At 44.9% G+C, this 19,011-nt stretch overlaps 2 protein-coding genes and 1 long non-coding RNA gene across 3 annotated transcripts in view; 1 reads left to right on the top strand and 2 right to left on the bottom strand.

The window, feature by feature from the left end:
- Positions 1-19,011, top strand: part of LOC130917420 (uncharacterized) — a 28,515-nt gene that overhangs the window by 681 nt on the left and 8,823 nt on the right. The window lies entirely within an intron of this gene.
- On the bottom strand, positions 5,435-6,046 carry sst1.1 (somatostatin 1, tandem duplicate 1). Its single transcript, XM_057838804.1, has 2 exons — positions 5,879-6,046; positions 5,435-5,695 (listed from the first exon to the last, which is right to left on the bottom strand). Exons 1-2 carry the CDS (start codon positions 5,999-6,001, stop codon positions 5,477-5,479), a joined length of 342 nt encoding a protein of 113 aa, XP_057694787.1. The 5' UTR covers positions 6,002-6,046; the 3' UTR covers positions 5,435-5,476.
- On the bottom strand, positions 13,722-15,518 carry sst1.2 (somatostatin 1, tandem duplicate 2). Its single transcript, XM_057838803.1, has 3 exons — positions 15,036-15,518; positions 14,082-14,245; positions 13,722-14,023 (listed from the first exon to the last, which is right to left on the bottom strand). The coding sequence occupies exons 2-3, from the start codon at positions 14,241-14,243 to the stop codon at positions 13,826-13,828; spliced, it is 360 nt and encodes a 119-aa protein (XP_057694786.1). The 5' UTR covers positions 14,244-14,245; positions 15,036-15,518; the 3' UTR covers positions 13,722-13,825.

Below are 19,011 nucleotides of genomic sequence, written 5' to 3'. Positions count from 1 at the left end.
GGCCATATTGAAATGGGGGCAAAACACGAGTCACAAGCAGTTGCTCTGTCGTGCATTGTAGTACAAACGTGTTGAACTTTTTGTCTTACTTGCGGTCTTTTTTTTCCGTCGGAAGGACTAAAAGTTGCCGTGTTGCGGGTTGTCACACAAGGAAGAGTTCGGAGCCGCATTTGAAGTTCTTCATTCTTCCTTGTGAGAAGAAACAGACAAGTAAATGACTGAAAGCAATCAATCGAGGAACAGTAAAAGAACACGGTTCCGTGGACCATTCTCGCCAGTGGTAACCTAAATCCAGGCACATTTACGTTTGCGGCCGACATTTTATTACTGGTGAGTAAACTTTAATCGATTTTTTTTTGCCCCAATTAGCTGCTAGGATTCGATAGACCAGGCAGTGGTTATTATTACAGTAACCGACAACTCGCAGAGCGTTATTTTTCTTTTGCCGTGAACTGCTCTGATCGGTCCATCGGTATATGATTGGCCTGGTGGGAATTGGTTATTTTGCCGTGACGTGTTTACGGCTAAATAACACTTGGAGGTAAATTACCGGTTACGGCAGAAATATTCACTCCGTATATACTCCAGTTTTCTTAGTTCCACACAGTACATATTCCACGCAATTGATAAAGGTCATCTTGCTGGGTGACTTTATGAGGTAGTTGTAGATGTTTCCAAACTCCACTGCAGGCAATTCCTTTGGATCGTTTATCTAGTTATCAGCTGCGACTTTACATGGGCAGATTTGCAGGCCAATACACGCTAATTTTAAGTCGTATCGCCTCCTCGCGTCTGTCGGCAGTGACTCGTGATAATAATAAGTCATGTTTAAGACGTTTTTATGAGAAAAAAAAAAAAAAGACGCAAACACAGTTTAAATATATGAATTTCAGTAGAGGTGCACGATAATTATCGGTCCAATAATTATCAGTCCGATATTAGGAATTATGACGTCATCCCAATAATTCCGATAACTATATGTTATCGGGCCCATTAATAATAGTTGTCACGGTGTCGGATTGGAATGTGTGCATTTGTTTCCACTCCTGTTTTGCCGTATTTTTCCTTCACTGAGTCATATACCTTACTATGGCAATTAGCAAATTTTTGCATTTTACAGTGTTACGTTTACAAGTTCTTGAGAGGCCTTTTGGTTATTGATAGGCTTGCTGTTCTATAATTGCTAGGTTAAGAAAGTTGTTTCATGGACCAAGACGACAAAAGTCTTCTCTCCTGTTGCACCAAATGTTTTATCTGCTGACATAGCACAATACCTATTGGGTTTATGTTTGTTTTAGGTCAGTGCTCATTGTTCAGGGGATCACATCGTCAATGATATTGACTGATTGATTGTGATTGACTCAAATTATATTTATTTGAAAAAATTAATATGGGCACTTTTTTAAGTCAAAACTGTTCTTGTCTTTGTTTTGTTCATTATAATAATGTTCATGTCATCATGAACATTCTGGTTCGGTCAGGCAAATCTATGCTTAATCAACCACTAGTATTTTTGACCTACAGGTGTTCAAAAACTCAGGTGAATATACATTGAAAAATTATATATATATTATCGGTTATCGTATCGGTATCGGCCTTGAAGAGCAGGTAGTTATCGATATCGGTTTCAAAAAATGGATATCGTGCACCCCTAAATTTCAGACAACATTTGTCTACGGAAGTTTACCTGTGCGTGCCTGCATCTCAAAATGGCGACACGTTGCTATGCGAGATGCCGTCATCGTGACATCACGCCGATTAATGCAGCCTCAACGGGACACAAGCCAGTGTCCTACTTGAGCCGGTCCCAAGCCCGGAGAGGGTAAAAAAAAGCCTGCATTGGGGGTGCCCCCTCAAGTTTTCTTGGTGCCCACTCTGGTGGGTAAACCTAGATCCGGGCCTGGTATATTTTATTGCTGACACTGCGTTTCGGGGTCATCAACATGTATTGCCCCCCCCAACTCTGCTATGAACATTACTGTAGAGCTCCCAGACCGCCAAACTACGTAGGAGGTGGTCACCAGTGGACAGTTTTCAAATGGTTTATTATGTGCGAGGTGCCTTTGGGCATGCGGCGCGTGCGTGGGCGCCGTCCGTAAATCAGCCGCGCATATGCCCGCACAAAGGAGGGTGCTGGGGCAGAGGTCAAGGGTCAAACGACCCGTCGGCAGACCAATAAGAGAGCGGTAGGGAGCGATGCCGAGCGCTATCAACAGGCTGCAGCCTTCGAGATCATGTGACCTCCCCATTTTATTTATTCATCCGTCAGTCAAGCAAACAATCAAACCGTCCTCCTTTCTTCCAACATTGCCTGTGCTGTGCATGAGACGTATTTGTGTGTGAGAAAGTCCAGCTGTGTGGGTGTGCGTTGATATCATATATATTTCTAAGAGGCAAGATGCGAGCCAATTTTTTACAGTTGCTTTGCAACAAATAACTGAAAAAAGAAACATACATAGGTGTAACCCAGTAAGCGGGGTGCTGAGGGTGCTGCAGCACCTCCTGGTGGTGGGGAGAAAAAAAGTGTTTTGGTAGATTTAAAAAAAAAAAAAAAATCAATTGCTAAAACATATTGAAACAACAGCATGGTTTGGGGATTAAATCCATTTTGCCATATGGCAAAAAAAAATTGCCACATGGCAAAATCAACTTGGCCACATGGCCAAAAAAATGCCACTTTGGCAAAATCCATTTGGCCACATGGCAAATACCACTTTTGGTTTTAGTAGCTAATACCGTACTACAGTATGACGGAAAATTTAAGGGATTTTGAAACCATGACATTTTCATACCACGGTAAACCTTGATACCAGTAACTGGCACATGGCTTCTTCCAGCACCCCTGGTGTAACCTGTCAGATAGTGGAAACAAACGTTTCACCAATACCATTTTTTGGCTCCCTATTCAGTGGGGCAAATAAGTAGTCAACCACTAATTGTGCAAGTTCTCCGACTTGAAAATATTAGAGAGGCCTGTAATTGTCAACATGACTAAACATCAATCATGAGAGACAGAATGTGGAGAAAGAAAAAAAAAACAGAAAATCATATTGTTTTAATTTTTAAAGAATTTATTTGCAAATCATGGTGGAAAATAAGTATTTGGTCAATACCAAAAGTTCATCTCAATACTTTGTTATGTACCCTTTGTTGGCAATAACGGAGGCCAAACGTTTTCTGTAACTCTTCACAAGCTTTTCACACACTGTTGCTGGTATTTTGGCCCATTCCTCCATGCAGATCTCCTCTAGAGCAGTGATGTTTTGGGGCTGTCGTTGGGCAACACGGACTTTAAACCCCCTCCACAGATTATCTATGGGGTCGAGATCTGGAGACTGGCTAGGCCACTCCAGGACCTTAAAATGCTTCTCACGAAGCCACTCCTTTGTTGCCCTGGCTGTGTGTTTGGGATCTTTGTCATGCTGAAATGTCTCATCTTCAATGCCCTTGCTGATGGAAGGAGATTTTCACTCTAAATCTCTCGATACATGGCCCCATTCATTCTTTCCTTTACACAGATCAGTCCTCCTGGTCCCTTTGCAGAAAAATAGCCCCAAAGCATGATCTTTCAACCCCCATGCTTCACAGTGGGTATGGTGCAATTCAGTATTCTTTTTCCTCCAAACACGAGAACCTGTGTTTCTACCAAAAAGTTATATTTTGGTTTCATCTTACCAAAACACATTCTTTCAGTCCTCTTCTTGATCATCCAAATGCTTTCTAGCGAACCGCAGACGGGCTTGGACGTGTACTTTCTTCAGCAGGTGGACACATCTGGCAGTGCAGGATTTGAGTCCCTGGCGGCGCATTGTGTTACTGATAGTAGCCTTTGTTACTGTGGTCCCAGCTCTCTGTAGGTCAGTCACTAGATCGCCCCATGTGGTTCTGGGATTTTTGCTCCCCGTTCTTGTTATCATTTTGACGCCACGGGGGGAGGAGGGAGTTGAAAGTCCGTGTTGCCCAACGACAGCCCCAAAACATCACTGCTCTAGAGGAGATCTGCATGGAGGAATGGGCCCAAATACCAGAAGCAGTGTGTGAAAAGCTTGTGAAGAGTTACAGAAAACGTTTGGCCTCCGTTATTGCCAACAAAGGGTACATAATGAAGTATTGAGATGAACTTTTGGTATTGACCAAATACTTATTTTCCACCATGATTTGCAAATAAATTCTTTAAAAATCAAACAATGTGATTTTCTGGTGTTTTTTTTCCACATTCTGTCTCTCATGGTTGAGGTTTACCCATGTTGACAATTACAGGCTTCTCTAATATTTTCAAGTGGGAGAACTTGCACAAGTAGTGGTTGACTATATACTTATTTGCCCCATTGTATCTGTTCCGACACATGGCAGTGTAGTATCGATGGCTTCTTTTATTACTGAGTGACTGCGTATTCGCTTGAATGTAAAGTTATTGCTATCATGACTTGGTCAGACACCGCAGAACTAATCATCTGCCACTGACGTTCAATCCATTTGAAGTGGGAGGGCTGAACTTGCAAAGGTTTTGTGGAAAGTGACCTGGGTGACAGGTACCCTAGGCTAAAGTGTAGCAATGACACCACCCTTGCCCGATCTCCAAATGGCAATAGTTGTATATTTTGTAAATATTTGATTTTCACAACTAAAAGGGTGAAGAGTTTATAACCAAAAGATTGCGTGAGAGCTATGACTTCGAAATCAAAATCAATAGCAAATGATCCTCTTGTTGCATTTTGTCCATGTAGTAACACTAGCACATTCATATCATTTTCTCCAACATGTTGAAAGCCATAGAATTCTGGGCTTGAAGACCACTTGAGAGCAAATAAACTACTTTGAAGCTTGGAATCATTGTTTCAAGAAGTTTCATTTAGCCATCGCTGCTAAATGTCATCTCTCACATTCCTTGGGAAAGACGGGCAACCTCTGCTGTCAACACTGCAGTCGTACAACATATTGCCACTCGTGCCTGATGCCTCCCAGCATGCAACGCGGCGCTGTAAATAACGTTCCAAGTTTATAGTCTTTGCTAATGATTTCTTTCCGTTTTTTTTCATAAATTTCCAGTTTAGTTTTTCGTTGTGTGATCATTTTAGGTTTGTCTCGAAACCTTGAGTTTGAATGACCTATGATTTGATGCCATTTTTCTCCTCCTACCTTGTGAGTGCCACAAAATAGCAGGCAGCTAAATCCAATCCAGGTTGAAAACTGCAAATATTTTATATGTAGCCTATTGAAATGTACTTGATATGTTAGGAAACATTCGGGAAGTGTAGCATGTGCATTTTTTCTCTCCCCCAAAGCAATTCGGCGCCTCCTCCACTAGATGGCGCCCTAGTCGAATGCCGAGCTTCCCTGCCCGCCGATATGCTCGCCACACCGGATAATCTGGTACCGTGTCATCTGCCAAACCAGACTGAGCCCAAAAATCTTCCAAAGGGTTTTATTGAAAGTGGAAAAGACCACGAAAGCAAAGAAGAACAGAGCCGCAGGCTCAGCAGGACGTGAAGGTTTTCCAGAAGAAGTTCTTGCAACCCGCTTTTCTTTCGCGAGCCCCCACCAGCGCGCCGAGAGCGCCGTCGACGTGGGATCGCCGCTCCCGGGCTTCTTCCTCCCCGTCGCGTCCCGGCTCCTCCTCCTCCTCCGCGGCCTCGTTCTCCATCCGGAGGAGGTCGTCCAACAGGACCTCCGTCAGGGACGAGCCCAGAAGATCCTAAAGGGAAGGTTTAGTCATGACCGTCCAAATCGCCTTAGTAGGCGTCGGCGTCCAAATCGATGCGCTTAGGGTCAGGGTTGGGGTTAAGGTTAAGTAGGGTAAACTCTAAGCCTGACCCCAGCTAGAAGGACACCGAGATGGGATTTCAATGTTGGAAAGTTGATGAAGAAGCGCACGTACCTGTTTATAGGAAGCGAGCGTTCCGCCGCGGCCGGCGTTACTGCGCGCAAGTGCTGCCGAGGAGACGCAGGCCACCAGCAGTAGTGCCAATAGGCAGAGAGACCATAGCCAACGCATCTTCATCCTCACCGTGTCCTCGTGTCAAAGTGTCGGGATGCGGGCGGAGGCTTGTGCGAGGGCTCCATCCCGTCGTGCCTCGCCGCCACCTCTCTTATAGGGCCGCGCTGACGTCACGGCGCATCGATGATGATGCTTCACCCCCCACAAACACTTTAGTTAAATGAGCCATCTTGATGCACTTTGTCTTCTTTCCCGCCAGGACGCCCGTGCACTTAATAGCGCACGCGCACACACACACACACACACACACACCTAAAGACACAGCTACTGTATGGAGAGCCTCCACTGGTCGAAAACGCACACAAATGTGCAATAAGTAAGACACAAAGACACAGTTTTCCAACAAGGATTGGGTTCGAAACCCTGGATCATTTCACAAAAGCTTAACTTAACCCCATGTAGCTATGGCGTCCACATACAGAATACATTTTGGGTCAATTGCGGCCTCCGAGACCAAGAATGCGTCTCATTTATAATGGATGGTAGCTTTTAAGGTGCAGGTACAGTGGGGCAAGTAAGTATTTAGTCAACCACTAACTGTGCAAGTTCTCCCACTTCAAAATATTAGAAAGGCCTGTAATTGTCAACATGGGTAAACCTTAACCATGAGAGACAGAATGTGGGGAAAAAAACAGAAAATCACAATTTGTATTTTTTAAAGAATTTATTTGCAAATCGTGGTGGAAAATAAGTATTTGGTCATTACCAAAAGTTCATCTCAATACTTTGTTATGTACCCTTTGTTGGCAATAACGGAGGCCAAACGTTTTCTGTAACTCGTCACATGCTTTTCACACACTGTTGCTGGTATTTTGGCCCATTCCTCTATCCAGATCTCCTCTAGAGCAGTGATGTTTTGGGGCTGTCGTTGGGCAGCACGGACTTTCAACTCCCTCCACAGATTTTCTATGGGGTTGAGATCTGGAGACTGGCTAGGCCACTCCAGGACCTTGAAATGCTTCTTACGAAGCCACTCCTTTTTTGTCCTGGCTGTGTGTTTGGGATCATTGTCATGCTGAAAGACCAAGCCACGTCTCATCTTCAATGCCCTTGCTGACAGAAGGAGATTTTACTCAAAATCTCTCGATACATGGCCCCATTCATTCTTTCCTTTACACAGATCAGTCGTCCTGGTCCTTTTGCAGAAAAACAGCCCCAAAGCATGATGTTTCCACCCCCATGCTTCACAGTGGGTATGGTGTTCTTCAGATGCAATTCAGTATTCTTTCCCCTCCAAACACAAGAACTTGTGTTTCTACCAAAAAGTTCTATTTTAGTTTCATCTGACCATAACACATTCTCCCAGTCCTCTTCTGGATCATCCAAATGCCCTCTAGCGAACCGCAGACGGGCCCGGACGTGTACTTTCTTCAGCAGGGGGACACGTCTGGCAGTGCAGGATTTGAGCCCCTGGCGGCACATTGTGTTACTGATAGGAGCCTTTGTTACTGTGGTCCCAGCTCTCTGTAGGTCTTTCACTAGGTCCCCCCGTGCGGTTCTGGGATTTTTGCTCACCGTTCTTGTTATCATTTTGACGCCACGGGGTGAGAGCTTGCATGGAGCCCTAGATCGAGGGAGATTATCAGTGGTCTTATATGTCTTCCATTTTCTAATAATTGCTTCCACAGTTTACACCAAGCGTTTTACCTATTGCAGATTCAGTCTTCCCAGCCTGGTGCAGGTCTACAATTTTGTCTCTGGTGTCCTTCGACAGCTCTTTGGTCTTGGCCATAGTGGACTTTGGAATGTGACTAACTGAGGTTGAGGACAGGTGTCTTTTATACCGATAATGAGTTAAAACGGGTGCCATTAATACAGGTAACGAGTGTAGTCTCGCTAGACCTCGTCAGTTCGACCGCTTTGACAGCCAGAAATCTTGCTTGTTTGTAGGTGACCGAATACTTATTTTCCACTCTAATTTGGAAATAAATTCTTTAAAAATCAAACAATGTAACTTTCTGCTTTTTTTTCCACATTCTGTCTCTCATGGCTGAGGTTTACCCATGTTGACAATTACAGGCCTCTCTAATCTTTTCAAGTAGGAGAACTTGCACAATTGGTGGTTGACTAAATACTTATTTGCCCCACTGTAGTTCCTGGGTTACTGACGAGTTCCATTCCCACGCTAAACAATGCGCAAACATACCCTTCTTCCTACCCACAGCACGAGAGCCTTCAAAAAGACAATGTTTAACTAATCGTTGTCATTTTCTCGGGAACCTTTTGTTGACTTGTGATATGGCAACCCTGAATCCTCGCCTGGGTCCCTTGGTGCTGTATGGTTGCTGCCGACTCAGAATAAATTGTCAACTGGTGTTCCAAAGCTTTTTCCATCTTTCAAAATGGAGTCAGTATAAGGGGTTAAAGGGCCTGTGACACAAAAAAAGCATGTTTATTTCATAATCCACGTGGTATTTTATGCTCCTGAATGAAATGGACCACTTGGATGTGTGAAGAAGTGATCGATATATTTATTCAATTTTTTTAATCCCGCGATACGAAAATGACAGACTTCCGGCTTTGGTCTTGCATTGAGGAGGAGGGCGCTGTGACGTGTACGGGAGAAGGAGTCCTCTTCACTATACAGCCGAACTGTTGTATGAGAAGGAGTAAGGATTCAGCTGATTTTGCGGATTAATTCGTTTATCTTTCGCATCACGCCAGCCAAACGGCTGCAGAAAAATCTTGCTGCACCAGGGAGAGCCGTGTGAGCCTTTTTGGGGTTTCAAAAGGTTCCCATTCACCAGTGGATATTGGCCAAAACAAGCCCTACTACTGTGGGACCATGGGACTTATGAGGAAGTGAGTAAACATCGTGTTTTGTATTATGTCAAATACTGGGATTATTTTAATATGTAGGTGGCTTGCATTTTGTGGCTGACACGCTCCTTGTCCCCTCGCCGGACGACCGGCGGCTTGTCGCCCCCCCTCGCCGGGAGAGCACTATACTTGGCTTATTGCCCTCGTCATGTGCCCGGTGTTCTGTCAAATTTTCCGACCGATCAGAAATTGCAACTTTGTAATCGCTGTATTCGTGGCTATTTTTAACACAAAGTAAACACAACAAACATTCTTTAAATAAACGGACTACTTACGTTTGATCTTGGAAGGGCATGTAAAAAGCTCTCCTCATACACATATTGTCATGTTAGCTGCATAACAACTGCAGCTGCCCTCCTCCTATGAGTCTCTCGCTGTTTACGACTTTGCAGTGTAGTAAAGCATTATTTTGCCATATTCGTGTTAACCATTTGACTGCTACGTGCTCCTCTGACCCCGTCCGGTTTGTCCGGCGGTCATTGTCCAGCCGCATCCCCGCAAACGAACCGTCTGCCCTCAGCGGGGGAACGACGAGCTCTAACTTGTTCGCCGCCGGGCGGGTTGCCGATCGGCGAAGACAATCGACAACCCGGTCGTCATGTGAAATGATCCGGGCTAGTTATGTGTGATTTTCCGCTTCGAAGACTTTGAAACATCACTCGGTTCGGGTTAGCGTGTCGGCTAGCCGTCACGCCTCTTGGTTTGTTTACATTCTCCGAAGCCGGGGAAGGGAAATGATATAAGCCTGACTTAGGTGGCATAAAATATCGTTCTGGAGGTGCGACAGTATTGGTGAAGTCGACAGTTTTGACCATTATGGAGTAATTTTGGCATGTCGTCCTGAATAAATGCATTTTTCTTATTTTATATTCCATTTAGCACAAGACTGTTATTTGTCATGACCATGCCATTTATTTAGCTATTGAGGAAGAATACTTGGATAAAAAGAATATCCTGTAAAAATATCGGAGTAGAGGGACTGAAACAATGACCTTTTGCGGCTCTCTTGGTCGCGTTTGCCTCGTTCTGAATAATTCCCCCTCAATGGGCTGAATAGTAAAACCGATGAGCCCATTCTCCCGCTGACGTCATCTACCTGTTGGGGACGCTGGAGCTCCATAATGGTAGGCGTGGCTAACCGGCAGATTAAAAGACTAATTTCTCATCATCTGCGCTTTGCTAAATTGTTGTATATAGTCGAATCGTCTAAAAATATGATTGTAATTCACATAATAATGCTATTTAAGACTTTTTTTTATCCTGTTGTACGCACTTTAAGACTAAGGTGAACGCGCAGAGTTTGGACTTTTGGCCGGGTTGTTAGAGCTGCGCCAGTGTGGGTCCGGCGGTTCGGCTGGCGTGATTCCGGCAATCTGGCTAAAAGGTAAGATTACTTCAAGCCTTACCTCCAAGTCAATAAAATGTGACCAAATATAAGCAGGAAGTGACCCCCTTAAAGCCTCAAAATCAACAGGAAGTGACCCTATATTCCTAGCATAATAGAAAATCTACTGAGGCTTCATTTTCTAAGGTTGGGTTCCACGAAGAAACTGTGTTAGGGATAGGTAACGACCGTAGAGGTCAATGCCATTGATGGCCACATACATTCACGCCAATGACGTCCACATACATAAAGCTTCCCCTTTGACATTTCGGGGGTTCACGAGGCACATCGACCTGAGCCAGGAAGCTTTCCTTCCTCGCGTTCTCGGCCTGTCGTCTTTCCCGGAATGCCGCTGCGTCTTGCTTAGGGACGGTCCGGCGGGGGGGTCATTGTGCGCGGCCCGCCCGCTGCGTCAGTGTGCTGATTTACGTTTGGCCGCTGGACACATTCACCTTCAGCGAGGCGTTTGATCGGTCGCCGGGTGACGTGAGCGCGAGGCGCTCTCGCAATTAGAGGCTTTGTACTCCACGCGGAGGAGGGGCGGGGTTACATTTACGTCAGGTTAGGCTCGGGGAGGGGAGAGGGCAACCTTTTCTGGACAAACACAAATGCGAATGGTAAACGGCAACAAAACATTCAACAGTCAAAATGGGATTTTCTCTTTCAAAAATGCTAACTCATTGGCTGCCATTGTCAGTGACATCTATTGCCTTCAATTCAAAAAATCCAATTTGTTCATCGCGGGGCCAAAATTCACCCTCCCACAAATAAATAGACGTCCAATCAAGGGCATAGGTTGTGTCTCCAAGGCTTTGAAGGCTTTCGCGGGACGGGCTGCGGGCAGAAGAAGGGTGTGCTTAGGCGTTGTATAGGATTATTGTCTGGGAGGATTCGGGACTTACTGTTGTCAGGGCAACGAGGGTTGTGGATTTTGCCACCTCAGCATCAAAGGGGCTCTTGGAGTCTTATCAGTCGTGTTATCAGTTGGATAGTGGGCATTCTCCGGTGTTCCTTGTGTTGGGACAGGACATCCCGTCATTTGTTCTGGACTGATGGACCAGCACAGTCAGCATGTGAAAGGTGATCAATGTAAGTCTGAACATAATGACAATAATTGCCTAATATTGGTAGGGACTATTCGATCCTTGCAACATATGGGAAGACAATCTACAATCGTATGAACAGGTATCAGAAGCTTTTGGAATTTCTCACATTTCTGCATAAAATCTCCATTAAATGTGATCTGATCTTTGTCAAAATCACACAGATGAAAAAACGGTCTGCTTTAACTAAAACCACCCAAACATTAATACGTTTTCATATTTTAATGAGGATAGTATGCAAACAATGACAGAAAGGGGAAAATAAGTAAGTGAACCATCACATTTAATATTTTGTGCCCCCCCCCCCTTTGGCAGCAATAACTTTAACCAGACGCTTCCTGTTGCTGCAGATCAGTCTGGCACATCGATCAGGACTAATCCTGGCCCATTCTTCTCTACAAAACTGCTGTAGTCCAGGCAGATTCCTTGGATGAATCGCTGTCTTTAGGTCATGCCACAGCATCTCAATGGGGTTCAAGTCTGGACTTTGACCTGGCCACTCCTGAACGTGGATTTTGTTCTTCTAAAACCATTCTGAAGTTGATTTACTTCTGTGTTTTGGATCATTTTCTTGTTGCAGCATCCATCCTCTTTTAAGCTTCAGTTGTCTGACAGACGGCTTCAGGTTTTCCTGCAAAACATCCTGATGAATTCATTCTTCCATTAATCATTGCAAGTTGTCCAGGCCCTGAGGCAGCAAAACAGCCCTAAATCATGATGCTCCCTCCACCACAGTGGGGGTGAGGTGTTGGTGAGCTGTTCCATTTTTCCTCCACGCATGACATTGTGTGTTAGTCCCAAACAATTCAACTTTGGTTTCATCAGTCCACAAAATAACTTCTATTGAGTGTCCAAGTGCCTTTTTGCGAATATTAAACGGCCAACAATGTTTTTTTAGACAGCAGTGGCTTCCTCCGTGGAGTCCTCCCATGAACACCATTCTTGGCCATATAGTTGATGTGTGCACAGAGATATTGGACTGTGCCGGTGATTTCTGTAAGTCCTTAGCAGACACTCTAGGGTTCTTTTTTTTTTACCTCTCTGAGTATTCTGCGCTGAACTCTTGGTGTCATCTTTGGTGGACGGCCACTAGCTGGGAGAAAAGCAACAGTGCCAAATTCTCTCCATTTGTGAACAACTTCTCTGATTATCGATTGATAGGCATCCAGACATTTAGAGATGGTTTTGTATCCTTTCCCAGCTTTATACAAATCAACAATCCTTGATCGCAGGTCTTCAGACAACTTTTTTGACCGAGCCATGATACACATCAGAGAATGCTTCTCATCAAAACAATTCTTACCAGGTGTGTGTTTCCTAGTGGACAGGGCAGCTTTAAACCACTCATCAGTGATTGAGCACACACCTGACTTAAATTGTTTGGTAAAAATTGGTTTGAATTGCTCTTTAAGTCTCCTTAGGTAGAGGGTTCACTTACTTCATTTTCCCCCCTCTGTCATTGTTTGCATGCTATCCTCATTAAAATATGAAAACCTATAAATGTTTGGGTGGTTTTAGTTAAAGCGGACACTCTTTCTGTATGGTTTTGACAAAGATCAGATCTCATTTCATGGTGATTTTATGCAGAAATGTGAGAAATTCCAAAAGGTTCAGATACTTTTTCATACCACTGTATGGCAAATGGTGCGTAAAAAATGAGCTTCATACAGTGGGGAGAACAAGTATTTGATACACTGCCAATGGGTTTTCCCATTGACTGTGTACCAAATACTTGTTCTCCCCACTGTATATTCATTTCGACATCATGTTCAATTATACAAATTATGAATTAAAATGGATCTTTAAATCTTCAAAACAAAACAAAATCTCATATGCAAGCTGTGGCGGCTTTTATTATCGTGTGGCGGTGCGCCACGATCTTTTCTGTGCAGGGGAAACCCTGCATTATATAATGCAAATAAGGTTGCTCATAAGTTGGTGGGGACGATATGAGTATCCTGAAAAGTTGCTAGTGTTTTGACCCTACCGTCCCTATGCAAACCTACGCCCTTGCGTCCAAGCCATCTGAAATGCGAGGGTGGCGGCTTGACATCTACTCGAGATGAACTCATTCAAATTCACAACAAAAGGATGACTGGATGCCACACGATTCCGAAAAGTACATATTGAGCCGCTTCAGGAAATGATTTCTTAGTACTGGCCGATAGCGATGATGTCATTTTCGGGCTGTACCGGCGACGCTACTTCTCAAGGTGCGTCGTAGAGTCTGAAAAATGATGGCGGTAGCGCACACACATGCGTAGTGAGAAAGACACATAGGCACAAGTCAACATTTGCAGTGTTTGGTGTCCATTAAAGAGTCATTAAGGAAACGTGCGTAATGTGTCAACATTTGCGCTTCCACCGCTCCGTGAAAGCGCATAAGGAAAAACACACACGTCTTTCTTTCTTCTCTGGTCTCCAGAAGACACACGCAGACGCAGCGTGGAATTTTTCTCTTTAATGACAGGCAAGTGAGTGAGCAGACAAAGAAGAAAGGACAGGAAAGGAAGCGCCCTCCTAACAGGAAGTGAAGCCTTTCCAGTAGAAGTTCTTGCATCCGGCCTTGCGCTCGCGTGGGGGCAGATTGTTAGGGGGCTCCACCGAGCGCTCCAGATGAACTCCGGCCGAGAGGAGACGGGACGCCCGTCGGTCGCCGTCCGCCTCGGGCGCCGTCATCCTGGCCAGGAAATCCTCTAGCGCTCGCTCGCTCCACTCCTGAAAGTCACACCGGAGCAAGGAGAAAGAGCGCTCGGCTTACGGAGGCGTTTCTTACCTGCGACGACGGCTCAGCCGCTTTCTGCTCCGGCTCGGGGTCCGCCGGGTCGAGGAGCGCCTCCGGGTGGCGGCGCCGCACGTCGGCCTGGGAGGAAAGGGCCGGGCCGCACAGCAGCGACCACAGCGCCAACGCCAACAGGGAACGGTCACATCCGCGCATGGCTGCGAGGATTTGTACCGTCAAAACTTTTCTTTCCCACATTTCACCATTAAATAAACTTCAAAGAATTTAGCTGACTTGCATTTTCACACTCCTAAAGAAACCTTATCAGAATTGTTTTCCAATGACAAACTCGTCGTCTGCCATTGACGGCGCTAGGCGGCCACTCCATTTGAAGACGGACTTTAAATGGGTTGGACGTGGACTATCGGTAAAATCATTTTAATTGTTGGCAGAAGCGTGAAAAGACCCCTAGCAAAATGGTGGCGGCCACATCAGTTCCGATCAAAGTCAATGCATTGACATTCAAATCAAGTTATAACCAGCTCATTTGCCAACAGAGATTATTTTTGCGGTGTCAAAGCAATCGGCTATTTACTCCGTGGCCGCCATTCGCCGCCGACCTCTCGCTTCAAATGGATAGGACTTCTACGATTGATAAACTCTTTGAAATCCACACAATTGGACGTCTATCATGCTCAACTGCACTGAAAATTTTCCTTTCAAACGTCAAATGGCATTCAAATCATCTTGGCAAGAGTTCCCATTCCTCCATCGAACCTTTTCCATAGCAAATGACCTAACACAAAATTGCGCAGAACTCTAGAAATTGAAGTCAAATGTCACGTCGCCCCCCAAAAAGACCGTATGCGCAAAAAAAAGTCGCTCCTGACGAAGCCTGACAAAAAGGAACCCAGAGAAGGAACGAGTCGAGAGGCTAAAACTAGCGCCTGAAGAAAGCGGCGACCGAAACGAAGGTGACACGCAGAGAAAATTAGCAGAGGTGCATACTCAACTCTGGCGATCGGGCTTCCGCTTGCGTTTGCGGGTCTTGGCGTCAGCGCGGGTCTTTTGAAGGTGGCGCCCCCTCCCACTCGCCCCTTTGATTGACGGACGTGTGCGCGGAGACGCGGGAATGTGGCCTGCCAAAATCCATTAGCGCTGATTGGCCCCGAAAGGAAAACAATCCAAAACAAACAGCGGCAGAGGCGGATTATCCGACTTCATTAGCCATTTTCCATTAAGACGCCCGCTCGCTGGCAAGCTCACTCGCCCGACCGATTGCCCGCCCGCCCACGCCGCATTTGGCCGGCTCCAAATTTTTGGCGACATCCGTACTCGAGTGCACTTACAGTAGTTAGCGCTTGAACTCGCTGCTGCAAAGTCTACCCGAATAATCCGCTTAAAGCAGTGTTGTTTTAGGCAGCCCTTTTCATTTTTGTCTTAGTCTTTTGAACGATAATATTTTAGTTATCTCAAAATGTGTTTGTTTTCGTCTAGATTTTGTTGAGGAAAACACAAGACTAATTTCATCTAGTTTTAGTCAACAATTTCTAAAAATGTTTTTCTCTGTAAAATTAAAGTAATTTACTCCAACTAGAAACTGCAATTTCTGGACTAATTTCTATGGGGCTTTGCTGTGTGGAGATACAGGTCTTAGCCCCACCCAGGTTGATTTAGGGACATTTCGGGGACAATAGGTCACTTCCTGTTTATTTGGGAACATTTGGGGGACATGTCCTGATAATATCAGGTCATTTGGGGACATTTGGGGGACATGTCCTTGTCATATCAGGGTATTTGGGGAACATGTCTTGGTCATATCAGGTCAATTTTGGACATCTGGGGGACGTGTCCTGGTCATGACAGGTAATTTGGGGACATTTGGGGGATGTGCCCTGGTCATATCAGATCATTTGGGGACATTTGGGGAGCGTGTCCTAGTCATTTTAGGTCATTTGGGAACATTTGGGATGTGTGTCCTGGTCATATCAGATCATTTGGGGAGCGTGTCCTAGTCATTTTAGGTCATTTGGGGACAATTAGGATGTGTGTCCTGGTCATATGTCATTTGGGGGATGTGTCCTGGTCATATCAGATCATTTGGGGACATTTGGGGAGTGTGTCCTAGTCATTTGGGGACATTTGGGATGTGTGTCCTGGTCATATGTCATTTGGGGGCGTTTCCTGGTCATATCAGGCCATTTGGGGGACATATCCTATTGATATCTGGTCATTTCTTTTTGAATTTAGGACATTCCTTTTTTTTCCCATTGAAAATGAATGGGAAATTTGGACGTCCATGGCCGTCAATGGCATCGACTTACATTTGCGTCAATAGAATACAAGTACATTGGCATATATATATATATAATCGACAAACATGGCCCTCAATCTCATTAAACAAAATAAATGCCACTGGAAGTGGAAATGAAGGGGAGATTTGGATGTCCAAGGCCGTCAATGGCATCAACATCCATATGCGTCAATGGAATACAAGTACATTGGCATCAATAGAATTGACATACATGGCCGTCAATGGCATCTGTCTAAATTGGTCTCAATGCAATGTTAATGCCATTGGAAATGAATGGCAAATTTGGACGTCCATGGCTGTCAGTGGCATTGACTTCCATATGCGTCAGTGGAATCCGAGTACATCGGCATCAATAGAATCAACATACATGGCGGTCAATGGGATTAACGTGCATAGCCCTCATTGGCATCTGTGTACATGGGAATCAATGCAATGTTAAGGCCATTGAAAATGAATGGGAAATTTGGACGTCCATGGCCGTCAATGGCATTGACTTACATATGCGTCATTGGAGTCCAAGTATATTGGTGTCAATAAAATCGAAATACATGGATATCAATGGCATGGATGTTCATAGCCCTCATTGGCAATTGTGTACTTGTGAGTCAATGCAATATGGATGACATTGGAAATGAATGGGAAATTTGGACGTCCGTGGCCATCAATGGCGTCCATTTACATACAGTATGCGTCAATGGAATCCGAGTACATTGGCATCAATATAATTGACATACATAACCGTCAATGGCATGTACTGAAGAAAATGTCATTAGGGATGAATGGGAAATTTGGACTTACATGGCTGTCACTGGCATCCCATTTTCCCCATGGAAAATTTCAGGAGAACCGTAATTTTTTTCCAAGATTGTCCAAATTATGTGATATGGTAAAAAAATTGTAGGACTAGATATATTTAGATTTTTTTTTTTTTTTTTTTTTTTTCAAAAAATCGGCGTTTACGGACGAACGGAAAATTTTTCGGGGTCGTTCGAAAAAAGTCCCTGTGGCGTGTGAAAATTCCAGTCATTTCGATATTCGAATGGTACCGATCAGTCAACCGGTTCGGGCTGTCCGGCGCGACCACGGATATTTGCCGTCAAGTTTTAGGAGAGGCCGCTGTTAAAAAAATGGTTGATTGAGTTTCTCTGCACTTGATATTTGTTTTTAGCCTTGACGTGTTATTTCATATTTATTGTCATTTTCTGACACACATTGCTGGTCCGTGAAAAAAAGGCCCACATTACAGAGGTCCCTGGTGCAAAAAAGGTTGAGGACCACTGGCCTTCACCTTCCAACTGCTCTTTACGCCCTTGCTACATGCTACTTCTCCACCTTCCTTCTTCCTGACGTTGGCCACAATGTCCGGTCGGTTAGCCCGGAGGTCGTAATATTACGACTTACTCACATTTTTGTTCTCGGTGTGCCTCTAAATACTCTTTCGTACTGTATTTATTTAAATATCATTTGAATTCAAATGATTTATACTTGAACAACTCTTGTTTCATTTTTTTCCCCTTTTACTAACTACAACAACACATAGGAGTACATAGCCGGGCAGAGCGGCAGTGAATACGGATGATTTCCGGCAGCCTCCTCAGGGATGGAAGGAAGGGAGGTAGTGTATCCGTCACGCCCGCCCGCCCGCCCGCCGCGTAAACGGCTTTTTGGACAGCACGCCGAGTGCTTGCCAATCCGGAAATTAGCATTTAATGAGCGGCGCGTTTACGACGCCGCAGTTAACGACGTCCGTGTTGACGGCGCGGTTAATGTTTGAAGGGAGCGGGACCAAAAAACCACTTATTGAATATCATCCCCCGCTCGCTCGCTAATGAACAAGTCCGTCAGTTGCCACGGCGACAAAGGAACGCTGCGCCGTCGCTAAGGAGCCGGGACCGCTCGCCGATGACATCGCGCAGCCGTCTTTGCCTTTTCTTCACGTTCGGAGAACTCCGGGAACACTGAACTCCTCGGGCGTCGTCGACGGGCCGTCGGCGTGGCGTCCGATCGTTGTCCTGTCGTGAATTAAAATGGGCTTGTGAAATGAAGATTGGTGATTTTTTGGGCTCCTGATACCAAAGATAATAAAGGCTTTGACTTTATGTCTGATGAAACTGTTACAGGGACCTTTGTGTGCGCCAATTGTTGCTGGGTCGCTACTCACACCAGCTGTAATAACGCATAATCACTTTTGCCACACACATAGCCAAAACAAAATGTTCCACAGCAAACAGATGCAAAAATGTCAGGGACATGACAAAGCCTTAACCTTGTACGCCCTGAAATTAATCGAGCTGCTTGACTGGACGCTAAGTTACTAAATTCAGATTGTTGATTGTGTTATTGTACAGTTTTGATGTATTTTCCATGCCTGAATGTGCGTCTTTAGTTGTATGGAGGACGGGAAACTGATAAACATATGCTTCCATTCCAAGTCCGACACTTGGCTGTGTGGAATAGACCAATGCCGATAATGTACCAATACCATGTGTTTTTAAAATCTATATACTTTCAATACTAAAAGACTGCATACCAGAGGTGGGTAGGAACATGTTACATTTACTCGGTTACAATTAAGTTCTTAGAAAAATGCCCTTCTAGAAGCAGTTTTACCCAACGGTGAAAGTGGGCCGCAACACCGTTGCGGTATAAAATTCGGGCTTTGGTCCCGAA

Source organism: Corythoichthys intestinalis, chromosome 6 (assembly GCF_030265065.1).
Source record: "Corythoichthys intestinalis isolate RoL2023-P3 chromosome 6, ASM3026506v1, whole genome shotgun sequence".
In the NCBI taxonomy this organism is placed as follows: domain Eukaryota; kingdom Metazoa; phylum Chordata; class Actinopteri; order Syngnathiformes; family Syngnathidae; genus Corythoichthys; species Corythoichthys intestinalis.
The sequence above is the reverse complement of the archived record's forward strand: the minus strand, read 5'-3'. Positions and strand labels throughout refer to the sequence as shown.